We start from the raw sequence: 22,519 nt of genomic DNA, 5'->3' as shown, positions 1-22,519 counted from the left end.
AGGCCGACTCAACGCCAAAACATGCAGAATCGGGAGATTCTACTTCTTGATTTGATCTAAGAACTGTAGAACTGCCTCTCGTTCCGGACTAGTGCATTCGTCAAGAGCATCTAGAACATTGTATATCTGGCCGAAGCTCCCAGCCATTGTCTTCAGAATCGCGACCAGATCGTCAAGTTTTGGCTGCTGTGTTCCATCGTGGTTGCGCGCCCAAAGATCCCGTAATGGGACAGGAGTACCGGATAATTGGAACAAGAGCTGAATGACCAGCGAATGCACAAGACTTCGAAGGGCGAGTTTCTCTAGATCATTGAAGTCGAAGTAGAAATATGCCACGGCTGTGAGAGATGCATTGGCTGGGCGGTAATCACGCTGAAGTGTTTCGATGATGCTCGAGCTGTGATTAAATGAATCCATTAGGTGTTGTTACATGCCTGCATCTTGCAGAAACATACCATAAGATCGTTTTACCATTGCCAGCTGGACATACGGCCCCGACATCAGTCGCAACGTTCGGGACTAAAAGAGTATACATACGTATGCCATGAACCCAAAGAAACGAGCCCGGAGTTGTCGTCCACTTCAAAAATTCTTGCCCTTCAAGAAACCAGTCGCCTGTCCCTTCATGTCGCGCTTGGAGTGCTGCATTATGGTTCGTCGACGGGTCGGGTGGGCTGAGCCATTCACGAAACTTCTTTCGGAGCTCGTCATCTGGCGTGGAACATGAGCCGTGTTAAGCTGGAGAACACAAACCTTCTACCTCTCGATGCCTCTAAAATCTGCAAGCTTCGTGTAGCATTCACCGAGGTGACGGTGTTCACCATAAGGCTCGCCTGATTCAACAATCTTGTTAGCTTCCTCATTGCTTCACTCGCATCCGTGTTCCTCCCAAGAAGGGCTTTCACGTATTGTGCTAGACTAAAATTAGCAATGATGTATGCGATGATTTCTTCATTCTCACCAGGACGCTTCTGCCTCATCGACTTCATCGTCACTCCCAGCGTCGAGAGGAATTGCGCCAGGATCTCGACAACGACCTTTTTTAAAGGCACAGTGATATTTTGTTGATTGAGAACGCCCAACCGATCGACGAAACCTCTAAGCTCCTCGAATATGTCGATGATCGTGTCATAGTGGGTGCTAACATTTTTCGCAGCCTGTGACCCACAGATAAGTCGGACTTGTCCACGGACAAGCACTTAATCACGTACCTTCAATAGAACACATACAGCGACAGATATCGCCTTTGCTGGTGGGTGGACCTGGCAGTAAGCATCATAGTCATCTGTGAGCGCAGTCTCGATTGTGACAGTAGTGATGATACTCACTGGTGCTAGACTTTCTCCGACCGTCTCTGAGAGTAGCTCCGTTAGCTGAAGGATGGGCTCAAGCACATCCCTAATTTTCTGTCCCTTCTTGCGATACTCCTTGAATTTGTGCTGCTCGCTGTCAATGATGTCAAGAAGAGCATCAGGGGAGTCGGCCTCGAGTCGGCCTTGAAGGATGTCATGCTTGGTATCGCGCTTGTACTGAGAGATCGCAGTGACCCAGATTTAAGCAAACTGTAAGTGTGAGTCGTGTCCTACCATATCCGACGAAGAGGCATGGAAACAAAGTTTGGAGGTGATTTGGAGCGCCCAATAACAGTCTATTAGCCACAACTCTGCATCATGATGCAGAAGAAACCCGTATACAGCCACACGCTCATGATCAAGCGCCCACGGCACCGAACATAGCAAGTGCTATATTGCCATCCCTGACACTGAAATATATACAACGTAGACAATACGGACACTCCTACGTACTCTCCCTTGCCGTATTGCCCTCTGTCGATCCGGACGTTAAGCTAAAGCGGGAATGGCATGCCATGGTCGGGTTCTCGACTTTATTGCTAAGCCCACACTCTGGCGAGTCAAGAAAGAGCTAGCAGCAAGAATAGATTCACCGCTGTTCATCATGATCTTCATCTTTGAAGTAGCTAGGTGTCCAGTAAGTTCAGCCCTAAGCAATCTCTAAAGCTCAAATACAAACTAATCCACACACCGGGCAGACATGATCGATTCACGCCGTTCTGTATTCAATAGAGATCATCATGGATGACGAGCACGGATTAGACTGATGAAATCTTGAAGGTCAAGTGACAAGAGGCGGGACAAACGGTCATCGAGTCGTCCTTCCCACGCCGTTGCACATCTTGGCCAGTCTCCGTTTGCCCAGGATTGCCACAACCCAAAACATACGGTGAGCACCGAGGACCATTTCACCTTGTTATTTGTATCTTTTGAAACTGATCCGTTTACCCAGTAGGACGAGTCAGTGAAGCACATGGCACATCTTGTGATGTATCGCAAAGTGCACCAGTATCATTTTCAGCGATGCTCTACGGTGTTGAACGGCGCGTCGAGCTTTGGTTGGGAAGCATAACACTATTGATCAATGCTGTACAGGATCTATTGAACTTTCATGTTTAACATCACCATATGAATCCCCTGCACGAAGAGCATCTCCCGTGGCTGTTGAACTGGTAGGTACTTAAAAGAGCGCGCCGTGGACGATATGGTGTGGAGTCTAGCATTGGTGTCCCGCCGCACCTTCACAATACATTTTTCCAGCTTCCGGTATTGGCTCAAGAGATGATACCAATTACAACCCATTTTCGTGGGATCCCTGTACATTCACTTCGACACCTCGATCCAGCAACAGTTTCATGATTGCTCCGCGACCTCCCAACGACGCCATCTGAAGTGCGCTGCCATGACATTCTCCCGCTGCATTCACATCTGCGCCTCGGTCCAGCATCATTCGAACGATAGCTTCGTCGCCTCTCACGCATGCCATCTGCAAGGCGTTGACGTGTGGTTCCACATTCGTCTGCTCGTTCACCTCGGCACCACGGTCCAGCAGCAGCTTCACAACTTCCTTCTGGCCCACCAAGCACGCCGTGTAGAGCGCATTCCAGTGGGCTCCTCCCTGCACATTTACCTCAGCCCCTCGGTCTAGTAGCAGCCGCACGATTGTCGTGTGACCCTCCCAACATGCGGCTCGCAGCGCATACCCCCGCCATCCCCCAAACATGTTCACTTTAGCACCCCGATCCAACAACATGATCACGATAGCTTCATGACCTCCCGCGCATGCTGCGTGCAGCGCGTTCCCGTGGTATTTCTCCTGGGCATTCACCTCAGCACCTCGATCTAGCAGCAGTCGCACGATTGCTTCGTGACCTCTAGAGCAAGCCGCCAGCAGTGCGTTGCCATAATAGCCTCCCGATTCGTTGATATCGGCACCTTTGTCCACCAGCAACCGCACCAACGCTTCGCGTCCGCTCTGAGATGCAGCCTGCAGCGCGGTTCCGTAGTAACCCCCCACTCCATTGATATCGGCGCCCTTGTCCACCAGCAACCGCACTACTGCTTCAAAATCTCCAGACTGCAGCCTATTCCCGTAGTCACCATCCACCAAGCTATCGGCACCTAAGTCTTTGCTTGGCGCTGCTTCGTACCCTCCACAACATGCTGCCTGGAGCGCGTTCCCATAATGACCTCCAACCTCGTTAATGTCGGCGCCATTGTCCACCAACAGCCGAACCACTGCTTTGTGCCCTCCACGGGATGCGGCCTGGAGAGCGCTCCCGTAAAAGCCTCCCACTTTATTGACATCCGCGCCGCTGTCTATTAGCAGCCGCACCATTGCTTCATGTCCGTGGGCCGATGCCGCCATCAGGGCATTTTGATGGTCCCCTCCTTGCGCATCCACTTCGGCGCCTTGGCTTAACAGCCATCTTGAAGCTCCGAGAAGGCCAGCATCACACGCATAGTACAGCGGGTCAGGGATGGTTTGGATGTCCCGCTGCCATCCAAGTGGGATATGCTGATATACACCCAACCATGTCACACCAGACATCCTGACCCAATTCAAAAATTGTGGCCGCCGGAGGGGATGGAGGAGGCCTCGTATGGACATCTGCAGAGGTAGGTAGTCGTCGTTTCGGCCCTGACATTGTAAATGCCAGACCCAGTGCTTTGCTGCGTATGAAGCGAGTGCGACATCCAAATCTTCTTCCATCCGCTGGCCATCCAATCCGTCCGGATCATCAAACCGATTTAGGTAGGCGAGACAGGTCATGCTGATCCACCGGTGAGCCAGTGCGGCATCGATCCTGTAGTTCCAAGCACCACCGGTTCGAATTCTCTCGGAGACTAGATAGTCTTTGACGGAGGAGTGTGATAATTGAACCACTCGCCATGCGGCGATTTCATCTGAAGAAGTTGGGTGCCACCGATAAAAAGGCACTCCATTGTCGAGAACTGGCCTGGTCGACAGAGACAATAGACCATCAAACATTGTGAGCACGTCTGATGGGCCACGCAAACGATTCCCAGGAACGTAGTGAGCTATCCCTCGAGAGTCCATAGACACTGTGACGACTTCCGCAAGTTCCCCGAGCAACAAAGGGCGAGCCGAGCAACAGAGGAACTGCAGCATATGATGGACCTTCTCTCGGCGACTATCTGGAATGTTTTGCAGCGTACGATCATACGTCGCGTCCAGTGTTTCCGGTAGGTTCGTCAACGCCGCTTGGAGATCAGAGTGCGTAACACATTTTCGCAGTGAATCCAATTGGCATCGGACCCACTGGAACCTTGAATATCGAAAGCGGCTTAGAATCGAAAATAGACAACGGTGTTGCCAGCTTACATTCCGCATGCGCGCTGAACAAGGGTCTCTACGATCATCGCCTTCTCCCTTGCTCCCCAATCCCGGAGGTAAAAGTCGTCTCGAAGCAGGCTTTCGAGATACTGCCGAATGTCGTGGTCGATTCTAGATGCTTCGCCGTGGAGATCGAAACAGGAAGCGCGCAGATTATCCATCACCATATCGATATCCTGCTCAGGCCGGCTCGTGGCAAAAACACGCAGAGCAGGGAGGTTCCAGCTCTTCATCTCTTCCAAAAACCGTAGGACGCGCGCTCGCTCCGAGCCAGTGCATTCGTCTAGAGCATCGAGGACGATGTACGTCTTGTCGAAATACCCGGCTAATGCCTTCAAGATCGTGGTCAAGCCGTCGACTCGTGGTTGCTGTCCACTGAGATCCCTCGCACAAAGGCTTTCCAGGGAAGCAGGAGTGCCAGGGCCCTGGAATAAGAGCTGTGTGACGAGTGAATGCACGAGGCTCTGAAACGACAATTTCCCATAATCGCTGAAGTCAAAGTAGAAATACGCCACGGCCACAGATGTTCCATTGTTAGCTTGTTGGTAAGCGCGCTGGAGGGTTTGGATGACTGTAGAGCTGTCACGAGGTCAATGAATCAACCATATGAATAGATGCATCTCGGAAGCCTCACCATAAGATCGTTTTACCATTGCCAGCTGCAAGTACGCGTCAGAGGCATCATTTAATCTGTCGGTAGAGACATACGTATGCCATGAACCCAGAGGAACGAGCCCGGTGTCTCCGTCCATCTCAGAAATTCTTCTGCGCGTAGAAACCAGTCCCCCGTGTCGCCGTGTCGCATTTGGCATGCGGCGTTATGATTCGTCGACGGGTCCGGTGGGCTGAGCCTGCTGCGAACCTTGTTTCGAAAGCAGTCTATTTTCGCTCAGCTGGGAGGAATAGGGGGTCCGAGCGAAGCCTTGGAAAACTCACCTTTCGATGCTTCCGATACCTGCAAGCCCCTCGCACTGGTCGCGACAGAGTTAACCGCCTGATCCAATACTTTCCTCAGCTTCTCCATCGCATCACTCGTCGTATCGGCCTTGGTCCCGAGGAGCGCTTTGACGTATCGGACTGCAAACCATCAGATGTCAGCGATCGCGTCGGGCAGCCATTTGCTCCCGGTCCCCACCAGGACGCCTCTGCTTGATCGACTTGGTCGTCACGCCCAGCGTTGCAAGCAATTGCGCAAGAATCTCGACGACGATTTTCTTCGCGGGGGCATCAAGCTCTTGCCGACTGAGGACACTGAGCGGATCGGCGAAGCCGCTGAGCTCCTCGAGCATTTTGACGATCGTGTCGTAGTGTGCGCCGACATTTTTCGCAGCCTGCGGCCGACAGGTGTCTTAGTACTTCGTCTATATGGACATCAAATCGCATACCTTAAACAGCGCGCGAATAGCGACGGCGAAAGCTTGTGCCGGGGTGAGGGACTGAGTATCATCGCGGTCAATGGAGTCTGTATATCAGGGCCAGAGCTGCAGTGCCTACCGACGCCAGACTCCCATCCACCGACTCAGACAGCAGCCCAATCAAACGAAGAACAGGTTCCAGCACGTCTCTTATCTTTCTCTCTCTCGCCCGATACTCTTTGAACTTGTTCTGCTGGCGGTCGATGATATCCAGAAGAGCATCGAGGGACTCAGCCTCGAGTCTCCCCGCGAGAAGGTCGCGCTTCGCATCTTGCTTGTATCGTTCCATCGCAGAGGCCCAGACGTCGAGTAAATCTGATTGTGAATCACCGCGTTCCGCCATGCTCGACAAGCCCGAGCGGGGGACAGCTATGGGTGGATTGAAAGAAGCCTTTGCGACCACAACAGCCATTTAGGCTCGAGCGCTCACAAAGGGCAATTTCATCTTAGGGCCCCACGCAGCACGAGATAGCGACACATGCTATGTAACGAACGCAGGACGGCGTGACCCACTCGGTATGGACGTTGGGCCGCGGGCCCAGCGGAGATGAAGAGACACGCCTGTATGGTGGTTAGATCTCATCAGTCTGAAAAACGCGCAATGCGGTCCAAGATCTGCTACTCGCCGCCATCCCTCTCTGCTTCGTTTCGAGCTCAAAAATGCGTGCCATGACTGTAGTTTTGGCCCGCCATGAGCCCTGCCTGTGAAACAGGCGAGGCGAACCGGCATGCTTTCAGAGCTTTTCAGAGAAGCCAGGCGTCATACCCTAGAGCTTGTATGCGTGTCAGAGAGCTCCGAAGGTAATATGGAACCACGGAGACAGCACCAATCACCATACCTCGTACTAGATGCTTTAGTTCCGAGCATAGTGTGTGACCGTAGTACGGTCTCCCAAAGGCAACGTTGGCGATCCTCCTTCGATCTCCGACGTATCATGTAACCGGCGGGGTGAGTAACATGAGCTCGCAGTGTTTCCGCCGTAACACTCAAGTTGATGAAAGGAAATGAGTATCCCATCGGCATACACCTTGCTGCTATACACTGCGCACAAAACGAGGTAACGATCAGTCCGAGCTTCGCCTCCGACTGACATGGTGGTAAGTAACAGGAAGGGGAAAGAGGCTAGTCGGCTGGTGCCACGCACGTCGCATTCCATACGCTGTTCAAAAACTCAGGATCTCATCATTTCAACGAACGATCCGAGTAAGCAAGAAGTAGACCACCCTGCAGGCCGGGCTAGACCGAAATATTACGACAAGGGCGAAGGGACCTAAGTACCGGGCCGCGTACGTACGTAGCGTATACCACACACAAGCGCCGACACTCGTTATGATGGCTATTGTAATCAGAATAGATGCAACTGTCGATGAGGGTGTGTGCTTGATAATGAGAGAGGCATGATACATGTCGGGCGGCGAGGAAACGGGGAAGGGGGGGTATCATATCCAGATGCAAAACGAGGGTATCCAGAACCAACAACAACACGCATACAGCCCGCCAACGTACTCCGAGCGATCAGCGCAACAACGTCTGCGTCTGCGTCGGCACCGGCCTCGCCGCCGCACCCGCACCAGCGCGTCTCGACCCCCGTGCGCCCTGGCGTGCGAGCTGCGCGCGCCGCAACTCCTCGTCGATGCGCCACATCCCCCGCGCGAACGCGTTGCGGTCGAGCGAGCCCTGCGCATGCGGGTCGCATTCGGCCCTGATCGTGTAGCAACCCGAAACCGAAGCATATAACGAGGAGGAAGACGGCGCGCCGCGGTCATAATTGGGAGGGAATGATAGAAACGCGGGCAAGGAGGCAAGTGGGGGACCGGGGCCGAAACCGAAAGAAGTGAGAAGAGAGAGCAAATTAACGGATGAAGAAGACACGCACCAAATCTCCCTCAACCTCTCCCTCTCCAACCTCGACGCCGCCCATATCTTCCCCACCACCGCCCCATCCAACCGCGCGTCCGGCGCCACCTGCCCCTGCCCCTGCCCCCGCCCCCGCCCATGCTCCGAGTCATCCGACATGCTCCCGCGCCCCCGCCCCGCATCCGCGTCTCCATCCCCCTCAGCCTCCCCGTCCCCATCGGGCAGCGGCGGGTTCGTGATCAGGTCCACCGAGAGCCCGCGCCACCCCGCGTTCTGCCGCGGCTTCGGCTTCGGCTTGCCCGTTCTCTGCGCGCGCGCGCGGACGTTCGCGGAGAACACGGCGTCGTAGCGCGCGCGCACGACGGGGGGGATGGGCGCCTCGCGCGCGCGCGCGAGAGCGAGGGCACTCTGTTTAAAGTGCGGCATGTGCGCATGCGTGGGTGTGGGCGTTGACGGCGAGGAGAGCGCGCTGGTGCTGGTGCTCGCGCTGGAGAGGATGGAGGAGCGATCGGAGGCGGTCGTCGAGGCGGAGGTTGAGGTCGAAGTCGAGGTGAGCGAGCCTCGTATGTAGGACGCACGCGGAGGCTGGGATGGTGGCGGCGGAGGGGCGGGGCGGCGGGACGATGAGGAAGCAGAGGAGGCGCCGAATCCGAGGTTGAGTCCGGTAGTAGTGAGCGAGGCGATGGAGGTCGACGAAGGGGTCGGCGTGAGGACGGGCGTCGTGACGCGAGAGGCTGGGCGCGACGACGACGAAGCGGGTGCGGCAGAGGGAATCGCAGAGGGCGCCGAGACGCGCGGTTTTGGGCGTTGTGGAAGCTTGGGCGGGTCGCTGAGAGGTTTTTGGGTTGCCGGCTTGGACGAGGTGGATGGGAGCGGGGGTTTGGGCTTTGCCGCGGAGGTGGAGGTGGAGGCGGCGGTGAAGGCGTCGGAGGGCGGGAGGAGCGAGGACGGGGTGACGTTCTCGAACGACTCGTCGAGGCTATCCCCGTCTGGCCAGTCGCGCTCGTGGTCTCTCTCCCCATCCCGATCGCGCTCCCGTTCACGCTCCCGCTCAACGGGGAACGTCTGCACGAAATGCGTGAGCGAGCCCGGCGTCCCCGCGCCACCGTCTGTCCCTCCATCCGACGACAGCGACACGGAATGGAACGAGCTGATCGACGAGGCGGGCGCGTGCTTCCTGCGCGCAGCATAGTCTCCGATGGCCAGCTTCGAGAGGTGCGGCGGGTACGTGTGCTCGGCGTCGGGTGGGCGCAGCATGTTGGGAGAGGACGGGGCGTCTGTAAACCCTGCGTTGTACGATGAGAACGAGGACCCAAAGCTGGAGGAGGCGGAGGAGGCATTGGTGGCTATGGGGATGGGCGAGGAGGCGGAGCGGAGGTTTTGGTAAGAGGCCTTGCGAGGGGGCAAGGGCGGGGCCTTGGATGGGGCGGGACGCGGGGGCGACTCGAGGTTGATGAGCGGGGTGCCCTCGAAGATGCTGCGACCTGTGGTGAGGCCAGGCAGGCGCACAGGGGCGGCGGGGTCCTGCGCAGACGCAGAGGCGTTGGTGGCGTCAGGGCGGGAAGGCGGGTTGGGGCCGTCGTCGATGACCCATTCCTGGAGATCGATGAGGGAGGTGCGGTGTGCGAGAGCGTCTGTGCTGGCGTGGGGGGATCTCGGCGGGGTGGTGGGGGTGATGGGGACGTAGGAGGAGACGGTGGAGAGAGAGTCGATGTCGTCGAGGGGGCTGTCGAGTGCGTAGAGAAAGTCCTTGGAGAGGGGTGCGGCGGCGGAGGCGGAGGCGGAGGAGGGGTTGCCGAGGGCCTCGAATGCGCGGATTCTTGCTTGGATGGCTGCCGAGGGCGACATGGAGGATGCTGTCCACGCTCGAGCGCGCGCTGACGACCCCTCCGAACCCGCCACACGCTCCCATTGGGTGCCGCCCGCGTTCCTGTCTTTCCCGCCGCCATGTCCTCCCCACCCTCTGAACTCTACGCCGTCGCAGGTTCGTAACATTCCCTCAGATTATACCCAGCAATCCTTAGTGAATTACTGCAGACTTTTGTCTCATCCCGATGGGCACCGGTCACGATCCCTCGGTACCGTAGACCCCTCACCCCCGCCTCGTCCACCTAATCACACACTCCTGCTGAACTATCAAGGTCGCCGAGTATGTCGCCGAGTGTGCCAGGGTCCTCGAGAAAACAGGGCTCAAGCATCAGGTAGCTCAGCCCTTCACGTCTGCCGTCCGCATCGCGACTAAGCCCGGCCTATTCTGCGTTTTCCGCAGATGCAGTGCGTCGGTTTTCTGTCTCTCCCACTGGCCCGCTCTACCTCACCCCGCATCCGGTAGCGGCTACGGCACCAACCTAGGTCTGCTGTCCTCTTCTGCCCCTTCTCAGCACCTTCGCCGCCGCTGACCTTCCACCTCCACCCGACCACAGAAGGCCCTTGGTCGGCCGTCACCCAGGCCATCCACGACTGCCACGCCGCCGTGCACGCCAAGGGCGCCCCCCGCATCGCCACCGACATCCGCATCGGCACCCGCAGCGCGCCTGCGGTCCCTCCCGAGGGCGAGAACGCACGCAAGCTCCGCCGCGTGCAGGAGATCCTCGCGAAGGACAAGGACGCGGCTGCTCCTAGCTCGACTTGATCGGCCACCCGTTCGCCGCCGCCTCGTCCTCCGCACCCCGAACCAAGCAGGAAGGGCGTCTATGTATCACCTATTCGTATTCTAGGCTATCAGGCCACGTTGTAGAACAGCAGTCACGCATCATGAAAGTGACGAGAGCGGAAGAGACGGCTCCCCTGCAAGCCACTAGACGTCAATCTGAAGATAATAATACATGCGTGATGAACCGTGCACATCCAGATCAGAAAGTTCGTTCCCTTGCACCTGGTGCGACACGCTGACGAGTTGCGACGACGGACACGACGACGACTACAACAAAACAAAAAAAGCTACACCAAACACCTACTACTGCGCAACGAACAAACAACAACCTGCCTGAGGCTACAATGATGTCTAGATCAAGATCAAAACACACAAGCGTCCGGGTATCCAAGACACCGCTTCGTCCTTCGCACTCGAGTTCAAGCTCAAGTCCAGCTCACCACGTCCCCCACGTCCAAAATCCCAGATAGATCGCACCCGAACGCGTCGCACGCAACTCCACCTCCGTCCTCTCTTTCTCCGCTCCCCTCGCGCGCTCAGACTTCGGGACTCCCCTCACGCAGCACGGCCACCGCCCCGCCCGCAGCGGCCTCCTCCGCGCGCCACGCCCGCAGCAGCGTCTCGCCGAGCGCACCCCCCAGCGCGCGCGCGAGCGGGACGGGCACCGCGTTGCCGATCTGGCGGTATTGCTGTTCGCCCATCGCCACCGTGCGCCGTGCGCCAAAAAAAAACAATTGCGCGATCGCGGGCATCGGAACGGCGGGGTCGCAAGCGGTAAGCACGGGCGAAACAGGGAGAGGGGGAGAGAGAACGCGCACGTCGTCGACGATCCGGTTCGGCTTGTCGTTGACGGATAAGAACCGCCAGTGATCTGGGAACCCCTGCGCGCGCGCGCACTCGCGCACCGTCAAGATGCGCTTTTGCTGTGAATTGTTTCATCAGGCGTTCGTTCGAGATCAACGATGCGGTATGTGAGGAGGTGGTCAGAGGAAGGCGCGGGCTCACGAGGGGGTGGATGACGCGGCTGCCGCGGCTGTTGGGGACTACGGTCGTCATCGCGGTCATGAAGTGCCCGTTCCAGTCGATGCGGCCAAATTTAATGACTGCGAGGAAAGGGTCAACAAGACTAGGAAGAAAGAAATGGTGGATGCGCAATGTCGAGTACCTTTTTCCGGGCCCGTGCCCCTGCGCTCGGGTCGCAACACTTCGGGAAGACCTGAAGAACAAGGTGTGAGGATTCTACCAGGCAAGCCAGCGAGGTGCGGAACGCCATACTCCTGTGGTCCGCGTTGGGCTTCATCGGGATGTTCGACACGCTGAACGCGGGCAGTCAGCGTTTACGCCCGACCAGCTAGGAAAAGCGATGACGATGATCAGCAGAGTGCGCACCATTCGATCGTCTTCTTCGGGAACCGTCGGGTGTAATGGTACGCGACCGTCCCGCCTGCCTCGCCGCCGCGGATCCACATCTGGTACCGCGTCCGCGGTTCGTATGCATACTCCACAGGGTCCGCAAAGCCGGGGTAGGTGTCCCCCTCCAAGCTTTCCGCGGAAACGGCCTTGATGCCGCGCGCTCTGCGCTCTGCGTTTTCTTGTGTCGAGACGGTCGTGCGGGGCAACACGTAGTGCGGATTTTTCCTGCATGGCCGCAGAATTTAGCAAGCCCGAAGATTGGGTAGGCTAGCTTCCTTACCAGTCGAAGGGGAGCTGAGAAACGTGATGCTTATAGTCAACGATAGATCGGGAGAGAAAAAACCCCCGGACGCACAAGGTCGCCGATGGCATCTTGCACCTTGACTGGGTTCAGCGGTGCACCGTGATCGCTGTCGTCGCCCGTGCGAGTCACGGGCGACAGCGTCTTCCCATTGGCAAGTTTCGTAATCCCCATTCTCTGCTCGAAGCGGTGCGTCGGCACCGGGAATCCTGGAAGCGGAAGCCCTCGCCGTGCAGCCCAAAAGATGACGCGCCGCCTGGCCTGCGGGGACCCATAATGGCCTGCTTGGAGGACCTTGAAATGGACTTGATAGCTAGGCATAGGCAATTTGTGAGATGGACGTCAAGGCAAGGGCGCTGTGAAAGGAAACGCACCCGATGCTGGTAAGCCCACGGTTTATGAACTTGATAACGGCCATCGCGACTTCTGAGTCGCGTCCTTGAATCTTGTGGTGCACCATCCCCCACACATTCTCCAGGAGGAAGTAGTCGGGCTTGTAAAAGTCAACATACGAAAGCATATTGCATACTAAGGTATCTCTGTGAAAGCCATGAGAGCAGTCCAGGCCATAGATAAACCGACCACTGACCTGATATCATCTTGTTTCTAAGCGAACAACATCGTCAGTTCAACGTTCAGCAAATGGGTACTTCAGGTGTATGTTCACCTTATTGCTGTTCGCCATGCTGAAGCTCTGGCACGGCAGACCTGTGTCTTATTTAGCATCCACCGCCGGGCACATCGGCAACAGAACGTACCACCATAGATGAAGTCCACCTCTCCAGGCTGGGGCATCTGTTGGAGGCAAGTCTTGTTGTCGCGGAGGCTGAGCAGGGGAGCAGGCTCCTTTCCATCGCGAGTCTCGATGGCGTGCTTGAGGAGAAGATTTGAACATTGATTATACACCGTTGCATGCGGGTGATTCGCTCTTCATGGGGGCGAATATGGTCAGCTTGCTCACTAAAGTATATCAAGGACGACGAGGTCAACTTACTGGTACGTCAAGCAGCAACTTGGAGAGAATTCCACTGCCCACTTTGTCTGTACGAAGCCAGACATGTCGAAGCCAGCAGACAATCCGCCAGCCCCTGCGAACGAAGGCGAATTGGTCAACATAACCCAGCATCAATTCAGAATTAAAAAAACATACCCGCAAATAATTCAAGAGCCCGCACCGGACCATTTCGGCTCAAAAGCGCTTCCCTTTCTTCTAGATTTTTCATGCAACCCTGGTGACACCACTCGCAGAAGGTGAAGTCTTCCTGTGCCAAGCGGTTTAGATCTTTCCGAGATTTGACGGAGGCTGCCGATGTTTCCACCGAGTTACGAATGTAGAAGTGGTCCTCGAGGCTGATCCACTGATCGAAGTTGTTGATCGCCTTGAGATGCATAACATAGAATTTTCCGACAACTTGGGCAGCGTCGACAATGTCCTCTTCGGATGTGAGGAAAAGTCGTCGCTAATTTGACATCCAAATTCTATCAGGAACCCAGATAAGCATGGGCATAAATTACCTCGTCTTTTTTCCAATCAACAAGCTCCGGATCCCTCTCCAGCTCCTTGAGGACAACGTCGTCATAGCGGGCTAGATAACGAACGTGAATGTTCAGTCGGCGGGCACCCTCAATTCCAATGATCTGGGCCAAGCCGTATGTCGAGTCTCCGTTCGATGACAGGTAAACGAAGTCGCGGATGTGATATTGCACATCACGCAGAGAAAATGTGTCTTCCTTGGGCAGGACCTTCTCACGAAGCTTCGACAGTCGCTTCATCCCGCAGGACATGCACCTCTCGTGCGGCTCACAATGTGACAGTGCCCGTTCAGTTTCGGTATCTGAAATGTCAACAAATGCACATTCATCTTCATCCCATAGCATGCTGAAGACGAGTCAGCTATTAATGGAAAAGGGTTCCTGATACGACTTGCCTGCAAAAAAAGTCGTTCTCGACCGTCTCCATACCTAAAGGGGGCTCCTGCTCATTCGCAGCTAGGAATCGAAGATTGCACTTTTGTAAGATAGAGGCAAGAGGAATATCGTCACAGAGGTTCATCAAGAACAGGCTTTGAGGATGCGCCGTTTGCTGCAGGACTGTCTTAGAGCCATGAGAAAACCATTGGCCATGGCACAGCTTCTCGCCATTTTCTTCGAACAGATAGCAGATACGCATGAACCTACCAGTCAAGTAGCGGCAAAACATCGGAAATCTTACATGATTCGGGAAAGAAAAATCCGCATACCATTTTTCGTTTCCAAGAGAATTCTTGGTCTGGGCACCGACACTGACATGGTTCATCTCTCGTGCCCGATCATCATCTAGTCCTGGTTCAATGATCACTGTATCGCCGACCTGCAGATACGTTTCAGCATATGAGAGGAGGGATAGAGAGAAACGATGACCTACGTTATAACTAACACCGTCGATATGGACGTTCCAATAATGGTCATGAGCTCTAGAGCGTCTTCCCCATTTGATGGACGTAGGATTTTCCAAATGTACAAGCTCGCCTGCGGTAATGTGCTGGGTACCATATGTTAAAACATCATCAGGGATCTCTGATCCCGCGACTGTGAGCTCTCTTGGGAACAAGCCGTCCGCGACACGAGCTATAATCGGCGTTACAATGGTTGGGTTACGGTGCTTGAGCACCTCGTGTTCTACATTACTCAATTCAGTTGTCCGACCAGGTTCGCGTTCTACAAAGTTGCGGGGCAGTTGGGTGGTATCGAATAGATAGCGGATTAGGGGAACTCGGCCGAGTTTTATGTCCTGTTCTCCTAGCTTTCCTAACATGCTCAAAACGTATATCCTCTAAAAGAGTATTTGAGCAAGCAAAGAAATCAATGGTATAGAAGAAACGTACAACATCGTCGCAGAGGACATCCTCCTTACTGATCTCCCGACCGAGCATATCCACTGCCGTGGCTACATCGGGGGGAGAGAGAACTGTTACTTTCAAGGATTCAACGAATTGTGAAAGCGTGATCCGCGGGTCTGCAATAGAGAAAGCCACAATCAAGTGCAGAATTCGATGCTTAATCCAGAAAGATTCGAAAAATGGTGCGTATTGCTTCGACGGTTTATGTAGAATGTACCAGGCGTATTTTGTTCTCAGGTAAATTTTGCTGCCATGAGGAATAGCTGTCAGTCAGGAGCATTCATCCCTGAAATTTATCCAACTTACCCATCTATCCCAGTTTCGTCGGACACATGATGGATATTGAATTCAAGGATAGGGGACAGCGCGACGCGTTGTGTTTCTTCAGTTTCCTGTTCGAGTGAGTCCTCTTCGTTTTCATCTTCATCTTCATCTTCGCCTTCGTCTTCGTCTTCATCATCATCGTCGACAAATGGCTGTACAGAACCTGATGCCCGGTAGTGACAGTTCGGTGGAGGTGAAACGTCAGACTCAATGAGCGCCAGGAGTTGCTCTGTTTTTACGAGCTGTTGAGTCTCCGAGTCGTAGACAGAGAAATCACTCAGAATCCGAACAGGAATATCGTCGGGATCGTCGTGTGAGGCTTGCTCTCGAATTTCCGTTTCGCCAATGATCTGAAGGTCCTCGTCTTCCACGAGTTCAATTTCATCAGTCTCGTAAAAGGCTGTGACGGATTGTGAGTTTGAGTTTAAATGATTCAATGCATTTGCGAGGATGAATTTGCGCGCAACATACCTTTAGTAATATTACAGCCATTCCCGGCATCTCTATTTTGACCATTCACGAATTCGCTACCTTCTGAATCCACTCGAATATTAGTCTGAATGCAGCGTAGACGCAAAATAAGCTTACCATGAGGGCCGTCTAGACTGTCTTCAAGATTAGTTGTGTTCAAGCTGTCGACTGGGGGTGCGACAGAAGGCTTTGACAATCAAGAGATCAGAGACGTATATTCGATTGAGCAGGATCGGACAAACAAGTCGGGAGGTTTTATGCTTAAGACAGTGTTTGGGAGGGTGTGAGCTAGCCCGTAAGCTCGGGTTCGATTCTCTTCGTCTTGCAGAGTGGGCAGCATGTGGGGTAAAATCCAAATAGTCAAAACGCCGCTTTTTCTTGGGAGGAGTGGTGGATATCATGATGGGATCTTTGGGGGGAGTTGAGATATAGGCGAGTCGCTTGATCATGTCTATGCTCTGCTCATGCAAGATAGAACTGGTTCAGAACGTTCAAGAGTCGCTCGGCCTTCGACCGAGTCGTGAACAAGATGGCTTACTGAGCGTGGGACCCGATCATCAGACGCGTCGCGTTTGTTGAACGTGACCGCGCTCCAGATCATTGACGCGTTTCTCCTCGTTCTGCCATGTCTCTTCCCGTCGTCAACCTCTCCGTCAACTATGACGACGAAAAACGTATGAAATTCGCGTCTTCTCGCGTCCTCTGACGTTGATCGTCGTCTTTAGAGAAAATCGAGACATTCCTGAAGACGTTTGTGGGTGTGGACAAAGACGTTACTCATGGATTGGCAGACATGGACCTTGGAGACTTGGATAATGATGACCCAGCATCGAGAACGAGGGGGTTGAAGTACATGTCGCAGCTGGTATGTGTCTCTCTCTTCAGGATCTCATTGAAGCATTCATCGGGGCGTTACAGCAAAAAATAGCGAACCGCGAACAACAAATGCTCGTCATTGATCTTGAGGACATAGCGAGGGTACGCTCTCAGCGAACTACTCGTTTGTTAAACTCAAGAGTCATTAATGTCTGTGTTTAGCACGAGAAAAATGTCGCAGAACTTGTCTCGCGTATCCAGAGCAATACGCGTCGATATGTCAAACTATTCAACGAAGTTGTGGACAATATCATGCCAATTCCGACCAAGGATATCAGTGATCAAGATGAAGTCATTGACATTATCATGCATCAGCGCCGAGAACGAAACGAACAGATAGAGGGCCTGCAGGACGGTTTTCCGGTACACCTTCTGAGAAGATAGTGAGTCTTGCCAAACCAGGGTTCCGTGGCGCGAACTGAGACTTGATTGACAGCAACCTATACTTCCAACCTCTGCTATCCGATGTGGCAATGGCCGTTCGAAATGTCAAAGGATCTCACCTGGGCAAACTCATCACTGTTCGTGGCATAGTCACGCGTGTTTCAGAAGTCAAACCACTCCTGCTGGTCAACGCCTATACATGTGACCACTGTGGATCAGAGACCTTCCAGGAGATCTCGAACAAGCAATTCACTCCCATAGTTGACTGTCAAAACGAAAACGAATGCATGAAGAACGGTATCAAAGGCTCTCTGCATATGCAGACGCGCGCTTGTCGTTTCAGCCCCTTCCAGGAAGTCAAGGTTCAGGAGATGGTGCGTCGTCTCCATGATCTCAAAGGAATGATAAACTTGACATCCCGCGACAGGCAGACCAAGTACCTGTCGGCCACATACCTAGATCCATGACCATTCACGTTGGCGGGAACCTTACACGCCTCATGCACCCGGGTGACATTGTACACCTTGGCGGAATCTTCCTTCCTATCCCATACACCGGCTTCCAGGCTGTACGCGCCGGCCTTCTCACAGATACTTACCTTGAAGCGCACTATATTCATCAACTGAAGAAACAATACAGTGATATGGAGATCACACCGGAGATTGAGCGCCAGCTCAATGAACTCAAGGTCGATCCAACTCTGTACACCAAACTGGCGTACAGTATCGCTCCCGAGATTTACGGACACCTTGACGTGAAGAAGGCACTTCTATTACTGCTTGTCGGCGGCGTCACAAAAACGGTAGCAGATGGCATGAAGATTCGAGGCGACATCAATATCTGCTTAATGGGCGACCCTGGTGTGGCCAAATCCCAACTACTGAAATATATATCGAAAGTGGCACCGCGTGGTGTGTACACTACCGGCAAAGGATCCTCTGGCGTCGGCTTGACCGCAGCCGTTATGCGCGATCCTGTGACGGACGAGATGGTTCTTGGTAAGAATGAGATTCTCTCACGCAAGTCCTCTTGTTGACCCCGCTTTCATTACAGAGGGTGGTGCTCTTGTCCTCGCAGACAATGGGATCTGCTGCATCGATGAGTTCGACAAGATGGAGGAAGCCGATCGAACTGCCATCCACGAAGTCATGGAACAACAGACCATTTCTATATCGAAAGCCGGAATATCCACAACTCTCAATGCACGAACCTCTGTCCTCGCCGCAGCAAACCCTCTATATGGCCGTTACAACCCGAAGGTGTCACCTGTCGAGAACATCAACTTGCCGGCCGCTTTGCTCTCCCGATTTGACCTACTATTTTTGATTCTCGACAAACCGAATTGGGCGGACGATGAGCGGCTGGCTCAGCATGTTACTTATGTGCACATGCACAATACACATCCAGAGCTTGAATTCGATCCTGTTGACCCGGTCTTGATGCGGTGAGTAACTCCGATCCAACAGATCTCCAGAACTTTGTTTGACACACTCTCAGACACTACATTGCCATGGCTCGATCAAAACGACCAACAGTCCCGCGCGAAGTCTCCAATTACGTTGTGGATTCGTATGTCACCCTTCGAAAGCAATCCAAGGAAGAGGAACAGAAGGAGAAATCTCACACCTACACATCCGCCCGCACCCTCCTCGGCGTTCTCCGCCTCGCACAGGCTCTCGCGCGACTACGATTTGCAGACATGGTCGACCAATCAGACGTGGACGAAGCGTTGCGGCTGATGGAGGTCAGCAAAGAGAGTCTGATGGACGAGGACGATGAGGGCGACCACGACCCTGACCGGACGGCCATCAGCAAGATCTTCCGTATCATCAAAGATATGGGGAGGAAGGCACCAAAACAGAAGGGCCCACGACGATCCAGGCGACGCATGGGTAAAGGACCCGGTGGGGAACGTGCTATGGATGTCGATGACGACGACGATGACGACGACGATTCAGACAACGAAGGGCTGACTGATTTGTCGATGGTTGAGATCCGTTCTCGCGTGTTGAGTGCGTCCTTCACTGAGGATCAGCTAATGGAGACCATCGTTCGAGTAAGTCGTCTCATATGTCATGTCGCGACAACACTAATGGCTTTCAACAATAGTACGAGGAGATTAACATCTGGATGCGAGTGGCAAACGGGTCCAAGATCCGCTTCATCGAGTGATTCTGTCCTACCATGTCCTTGTTTTTGTGTATTTATAGTACTCTTCTACTGTGGTCGCTGTCAAGCATGCTATTATATATGGTGTAGCCAATAATATTATTGAGGGTTCTCCCATTCAATGTAGATCCACACGGCCATTCGAACAACAAAGCGAAGGCAAAAAATACGACTTCTCCACGTAGATACGACGTCCACCTATCGCGTCTGGGAAGCATGCTCCCAACTACCGTCTGCACTCTCACTTCTGCTCCCACTTCCACTAGGGCTAGCCCTATGCTCTCGCAGCTCTTCAGGCTCATCTCTGTATTGAGCGTGGTGCGGCGATGATGCGGTGTGAGGCTCTTCGTCATCCAAGAAGCCAGAATGGAAGCCCAGTCCACCTGGTGATCTATCCTGGGGCCTCCCACCACGAAGTCCAGTCTCTTCATCCGCATCTTCGTCGTCGGACGGCTCACCGAACGCATCGTACAATTCCTTCGTGCGTGGTGCGCCGTGCGGCAGTGAACGCATTGCGACATCGTCGCCGGCGGGCAAGGATGCATAGGCCGCACGACGCCGCCTCACTGCGCGACGCCAGAAGAATATGCCTGTGGCTATGCCGAAAATCGCAACGGCCCCAATTGCAGCGAAAAACCATTTCTGGTCCGAGACGAGGTTGGACATATCGGAGAACCAGCCCTCATCAGGGGTTGGGGTCATGGAGGCATTGGGATCGGCAGGCTTAGATTGCGAAATATCGTTCTCGTCGCCAGATCCGAAAGCTGGTTTTTCGGCCTCGCCCTCCGCGGTACCGTGATTATCGGGTAGGTGGTCAGTCGGCTTTGGATGCGTTTTGGACGTCGCAGAAGGCTGGCCTGGATGAGGCGTCGAGGTGGGGAGCGCGGGCAGAAGAGTCTCGAAGAGCGAGATATCATAATTCTTCTTGATCGTCGGGTCGATTGCAGAGCCCCATAGAGACAAACTCCAACCGAGGAATTGACCTGAATGGCCTTCGGTGCCAATGTCAGAGACGCGAATCGTCCAGTTACCAATGGGATCCTCATCCCTGTGATCGACATTAGCATCCTATAGATATGACATGAGGGATACTACTGACCAATGCTTGACGCTCATGAATCTCCATCCAGGGTATCCGGTGTCGGCTGAGTCCCCGTGTCTACGAGCAGCCAGTATGCTCTTCACACCATTGGGACTGACGAGCTCAACCTCTACATCCCCTCGCCGAGTATGAGTGATCCAGACCCTGACAGTAACGTGCTCCAACGTCTCGAAATTATTCTGTCCTAATGTCTCCTTTGAGACCTGAATGGTGCTCTGGAGTCCTCCAGGAACAATCTCTGCACCGCCAGCCATGGTTCCGAGAAGGTCGCATGTGCCGTTCGCAACTTGGACTGGGGGAATCTCAACCCACGCTTGAGGCTTCACGAGCTGCCATGTCTTGGCAGCATTGACGAAATCAATACCGCTCAAGGCACCGAAGCCATACTTATATGAAAAGCGACGGCCAGAGGCAGTTGTGTCCCAGTCAGGGTCGTCCGGGTTGATAACCTTTGCGGTGCGAACTGAAAGATGCTGAATGTCGCGCCATGTCAACTCAGGTCTGAGGATGGTAGTGAACAACCTGTCAGATAGTAGTAGTAGACGCGGAACATACCGCACGGAGAGAGCAAGGGCAAAGATGCCGACGGCATTTGGCGCCGCGGCAGACGTACCACCGTGAGTGGAAGCGCACTTATTTTTACCTACATCGGTTGTGACCTGAAACGCTCGTTCAGCAGGAGAGGCCATGTGCGAGGAGAAACTCCTACAATGTGCTGCCCGCTGCCAGAGCTGTACGCGACAACCATGTTAGCTGCACACGACTCTGAGTAGGTGGGGTGTAAACCCTTATAGTCGACTGCGGCCACGGTGACAGAATAGATACTATTGGTGTAGCCATCGAAATTGCACTGGTCGCCAGATGCGGCGCCATTGCCACTGGCAAAGACGAAGATAGAGCCCTTTCCACCTCGTCCGTTCTCAACACCATTGACCATAGCGCGCTGAATGAGATATCCTGGTGCTTCCATTGCCCTGCCATCGTCGGGAGGACCCCAACTGCAGCTATAGATAGAGGTGTTTTGATAACCCAAATTCAGCGCTGCCGCTTCATCCATATCAGAGATAGGCCCAGAAAGTATGCGAATGCCAGCAATCTTGGAGTTATAGGCGATGCCGACTCCGCAGACGTTGTTCTTCACTGCACCAATTTGGCCAGCACACCTAGTTCCGTGGTGGTCATCGAAGAGCTTAGGAGTTGGCAAAGGTTCATGGTCGTTGTAGTCATACGACCCCGCCGCCCACTGGATGTTGACCTCAGTATCCGTGAAGAATGGTCTGCGGATAACTCACGAAATTATCCGCTAGATCATCACTTGTATAGTCCAGTCCATCATCTACCAAAGCGGAAATGACACCTTCTCCTGTGATGCCCATCTCCCAGACCGGTGTGACGTTCATCATATGTTGCGGGAAATAGTCGTTGACAAGATGCCATTGCTGAGGGAATGTAGGATCCTGGATACTGAGACGTTCTGCAATCACAGCTGCCTGCGAAGGCGTCGACTGGTCGCCTGGACGAATTGGTGGTGGTGCTCGTTTCGTCCGTTGGCGAGGCTCTTGCCTCGACAAGAATTTGACAGAGGAAGCTACGCGGCGGACTTGCGTCGATGCGGTCGACCGCGAAGTCTGTAAAGCGGCTGCACGCCGTTGCAAGGCATCAAAGGTATCCAAGACATTGTCTGCTCTTCGTCTGTCAAGGAGTGTGTCTTCGCTCGGCGTACGGACGACCCAGTAGTTGTCCAGCTGCCCCATGCGTTCTACCACCTCTACGCCTAGTTCCCGTGTAGCTTCGGCCAGCGATGCACCCGCGCGAGGGTCGTGTTGTAGGACATAGTAGTTGTGTGTAGAGTAGGAACGTTTTTGGTGCGCGTAGGATGGACGGGCGTCACATGCGAGTAGGATGAGAACGAGTGATAATGGTAGAAGCATAGTGAGCGGGTGAAAGGAAGGGATGTGTCCGAG

At 54.2% G+C, this 22,519-nt stretch overlaps 7 protein-coding genes across 7 annotated transcripts; 2 read left to right on the top strand and 5 right to left on the bottom strand.

Annotated features, from left to right (window-relative positions):
• Positions 1–39: 39 nt before the first annotated feature.
• On the bottom strand, positions 40–1,589 carry HETIRDRAFT_167664 (uncharacterized protein; the record flags this gene model as incomplete). Its single annotated transcript, XM_009544594.1, has 7 exons — positions 40–397; positions 456–480; positions 538–711; positions 761–913; positions 962–1,157; positions 1,212–1,529; positions 1,587–1,589. 7 exons carry the CDS (start codon positions 1,587–1,589, stop codon positions 40–42), a joined length of 1,227 nt encoding a protein of 408 aa, XP_009542889.1.
• Positions 1,590–2,643: 1,054 nt separating this feature from the next.
• Positions 2,644–6,537, bottom strand: HETIRDRAFT_309942 (uncharacterized protein; the record flags this gene model as incomplete). Its single annotated transcript, XM_009544593.1, has 8 exons — positions 2,644–4,642; positions 4,699–5,289; positions 5,345–5,369; positions 5,419–5,589; positions 5,647–5,787; positions 5,846–6,041; positions 6,096–6,146; positions 6,205–6,537. The coding sequence occupies 8 exons, from the start codon at positions 6,535–6,537 to the stop codon at positions 2,644–2,646; spliced, it is 3,507 nt and encodes a 1,168-aa protein (XP_009542888.1).
• A 1,104-nt stretch (positions 6,538–7,641) lies between these two features.
• HETIRDRAFT_415082 (uncharacterized protein) lies at positions 7,642–9,978 on the bottom strand (the record flags this gene model as incomplete). The annotated part of the gene is made up of 1 exon (XM_009544592.1): positions 7,642–9,978. One exon carries the CDS (start codon positions 9,976–9,978, stop codon positions 7,642–7,644), a length of 2,337 nt encoding a protein of 778 aa, XP_009542887.1.
• Positions 9,979–10,016: 38 nt separating this feature from the next.
• On the top strand, positions 10,017–10,615 carry HETIRDRAFT_309062 (uncharacterized protein; the record flags this gene model as incomplete). Its single annotated transcript, XM_009544591.1, has 4 exons — positions 10,017–10,061; positions 10,125–10,201; positions 10,316–10,335; positions 10,407–10,615. Coding segments are annotated over 4 exons (351 nt in total), but the record flags the coding sequence as incomplete, so codon positions are not given.
• A 215-nt stretch (positions 10,616–10,830) lies between these two features.
• HETIRDRAFT_432600 (uncharacterized protein) lies at positions 10,831–16,425 on the bottom strand (the record flags this gene model as incomplete). Its single annotated transcript, XM_009544590.1, has 19 exons — positions 10,831–11,559; positions 11,642–11,852; positions 12,026–12,274; positions 12,330–12,358; positions 12,405–12,663; positions 12,725–12,889; positions 12,940–12,956; positions 13,018–13,058; positions 13,109–13,278; positions 13,345–13,438; positions 13,501–13,810; positions 13,866–14,229; positions 14,279–14,700; positions 14,755–15,162; positions 15,215–15,476; positions 15,536–15,953; positions 16,025–16,087; positions 16,142–16,211; positions 16,267–16,425. The coding sequence occupies 19 exons, from the start codon at positions 16,423–16,425 to the stop codon at positions 11,173–11,175; spliced, it is 4,098 nt and encodes a 1,365-aa protein (XP_009542885.1). The 3' UTR covers positions 10,831–11,172.
• Positions 16,426–16,942: 517 nt separating this feature from the next.
• On the top strand, positions 16,943–20,180 carry HETIRDRAFT_380369 (uncharacterized protein). Its single transcript, XM_009544589.1, has 7 exons — positions 16,943–17,002; positions 17,063–17,283; positions 17,337–17,658; positions 17,712–18,282; positions 18,338–18,728; positions 18,782–19,340; positions 19,394–20,180. Exons 1-7 carry the CDS (start codon positions 16,970–16,972, stop codon positions 19,454–19,456), a joined length of 2,160 nt encoding a protein of 719 aa, XP_009542884.1. The 5' UTR covers positions 16,943–16,969; the 3' UTR covers positions 19,457–20,180.
• Positions 19,442–22,486, bottom strand: HETIRDRAFT_457632 (uncharacterized protein; the record flags this gene model as incomplete). The annotated part of the gene is made up of 5 exons (XM_009544588.1): positions 19,442–20,501; positions 20,553–21,056; positions 21,111–21,214; positions 21,265–21,798; positions 21,848–22,486. 5 exons carry the CDS (start codon positions 22,484–22,486, stop codon positions 19,652–19,654), a joined length of 2,631 nt encoding a protein of 876 aa, XP_009542883.1. The 3' UTR covers positions 19,442–19,651.
• Between the last annotated feature and the right edge of the window lie 33 nt (positions 22,487–22,519).

Source organism: Heterobasidion irregulare, assembly GCF_000320585.1.
Source record: "Heterobasidion irregulare TC 32-1 unplaced genomic scaffold scaffold_02, whole genome shotgun sequence".
NCBI lineage: Eukaryota > Fungi > Basidiomycota > Agaricomycetes > Russulales > Bondarzewiaceae > Heterobasidion > Heterobasidion irregulare.
This window is presented reverse-complemented; position numbering and strand designations above follow the sequence as displayed.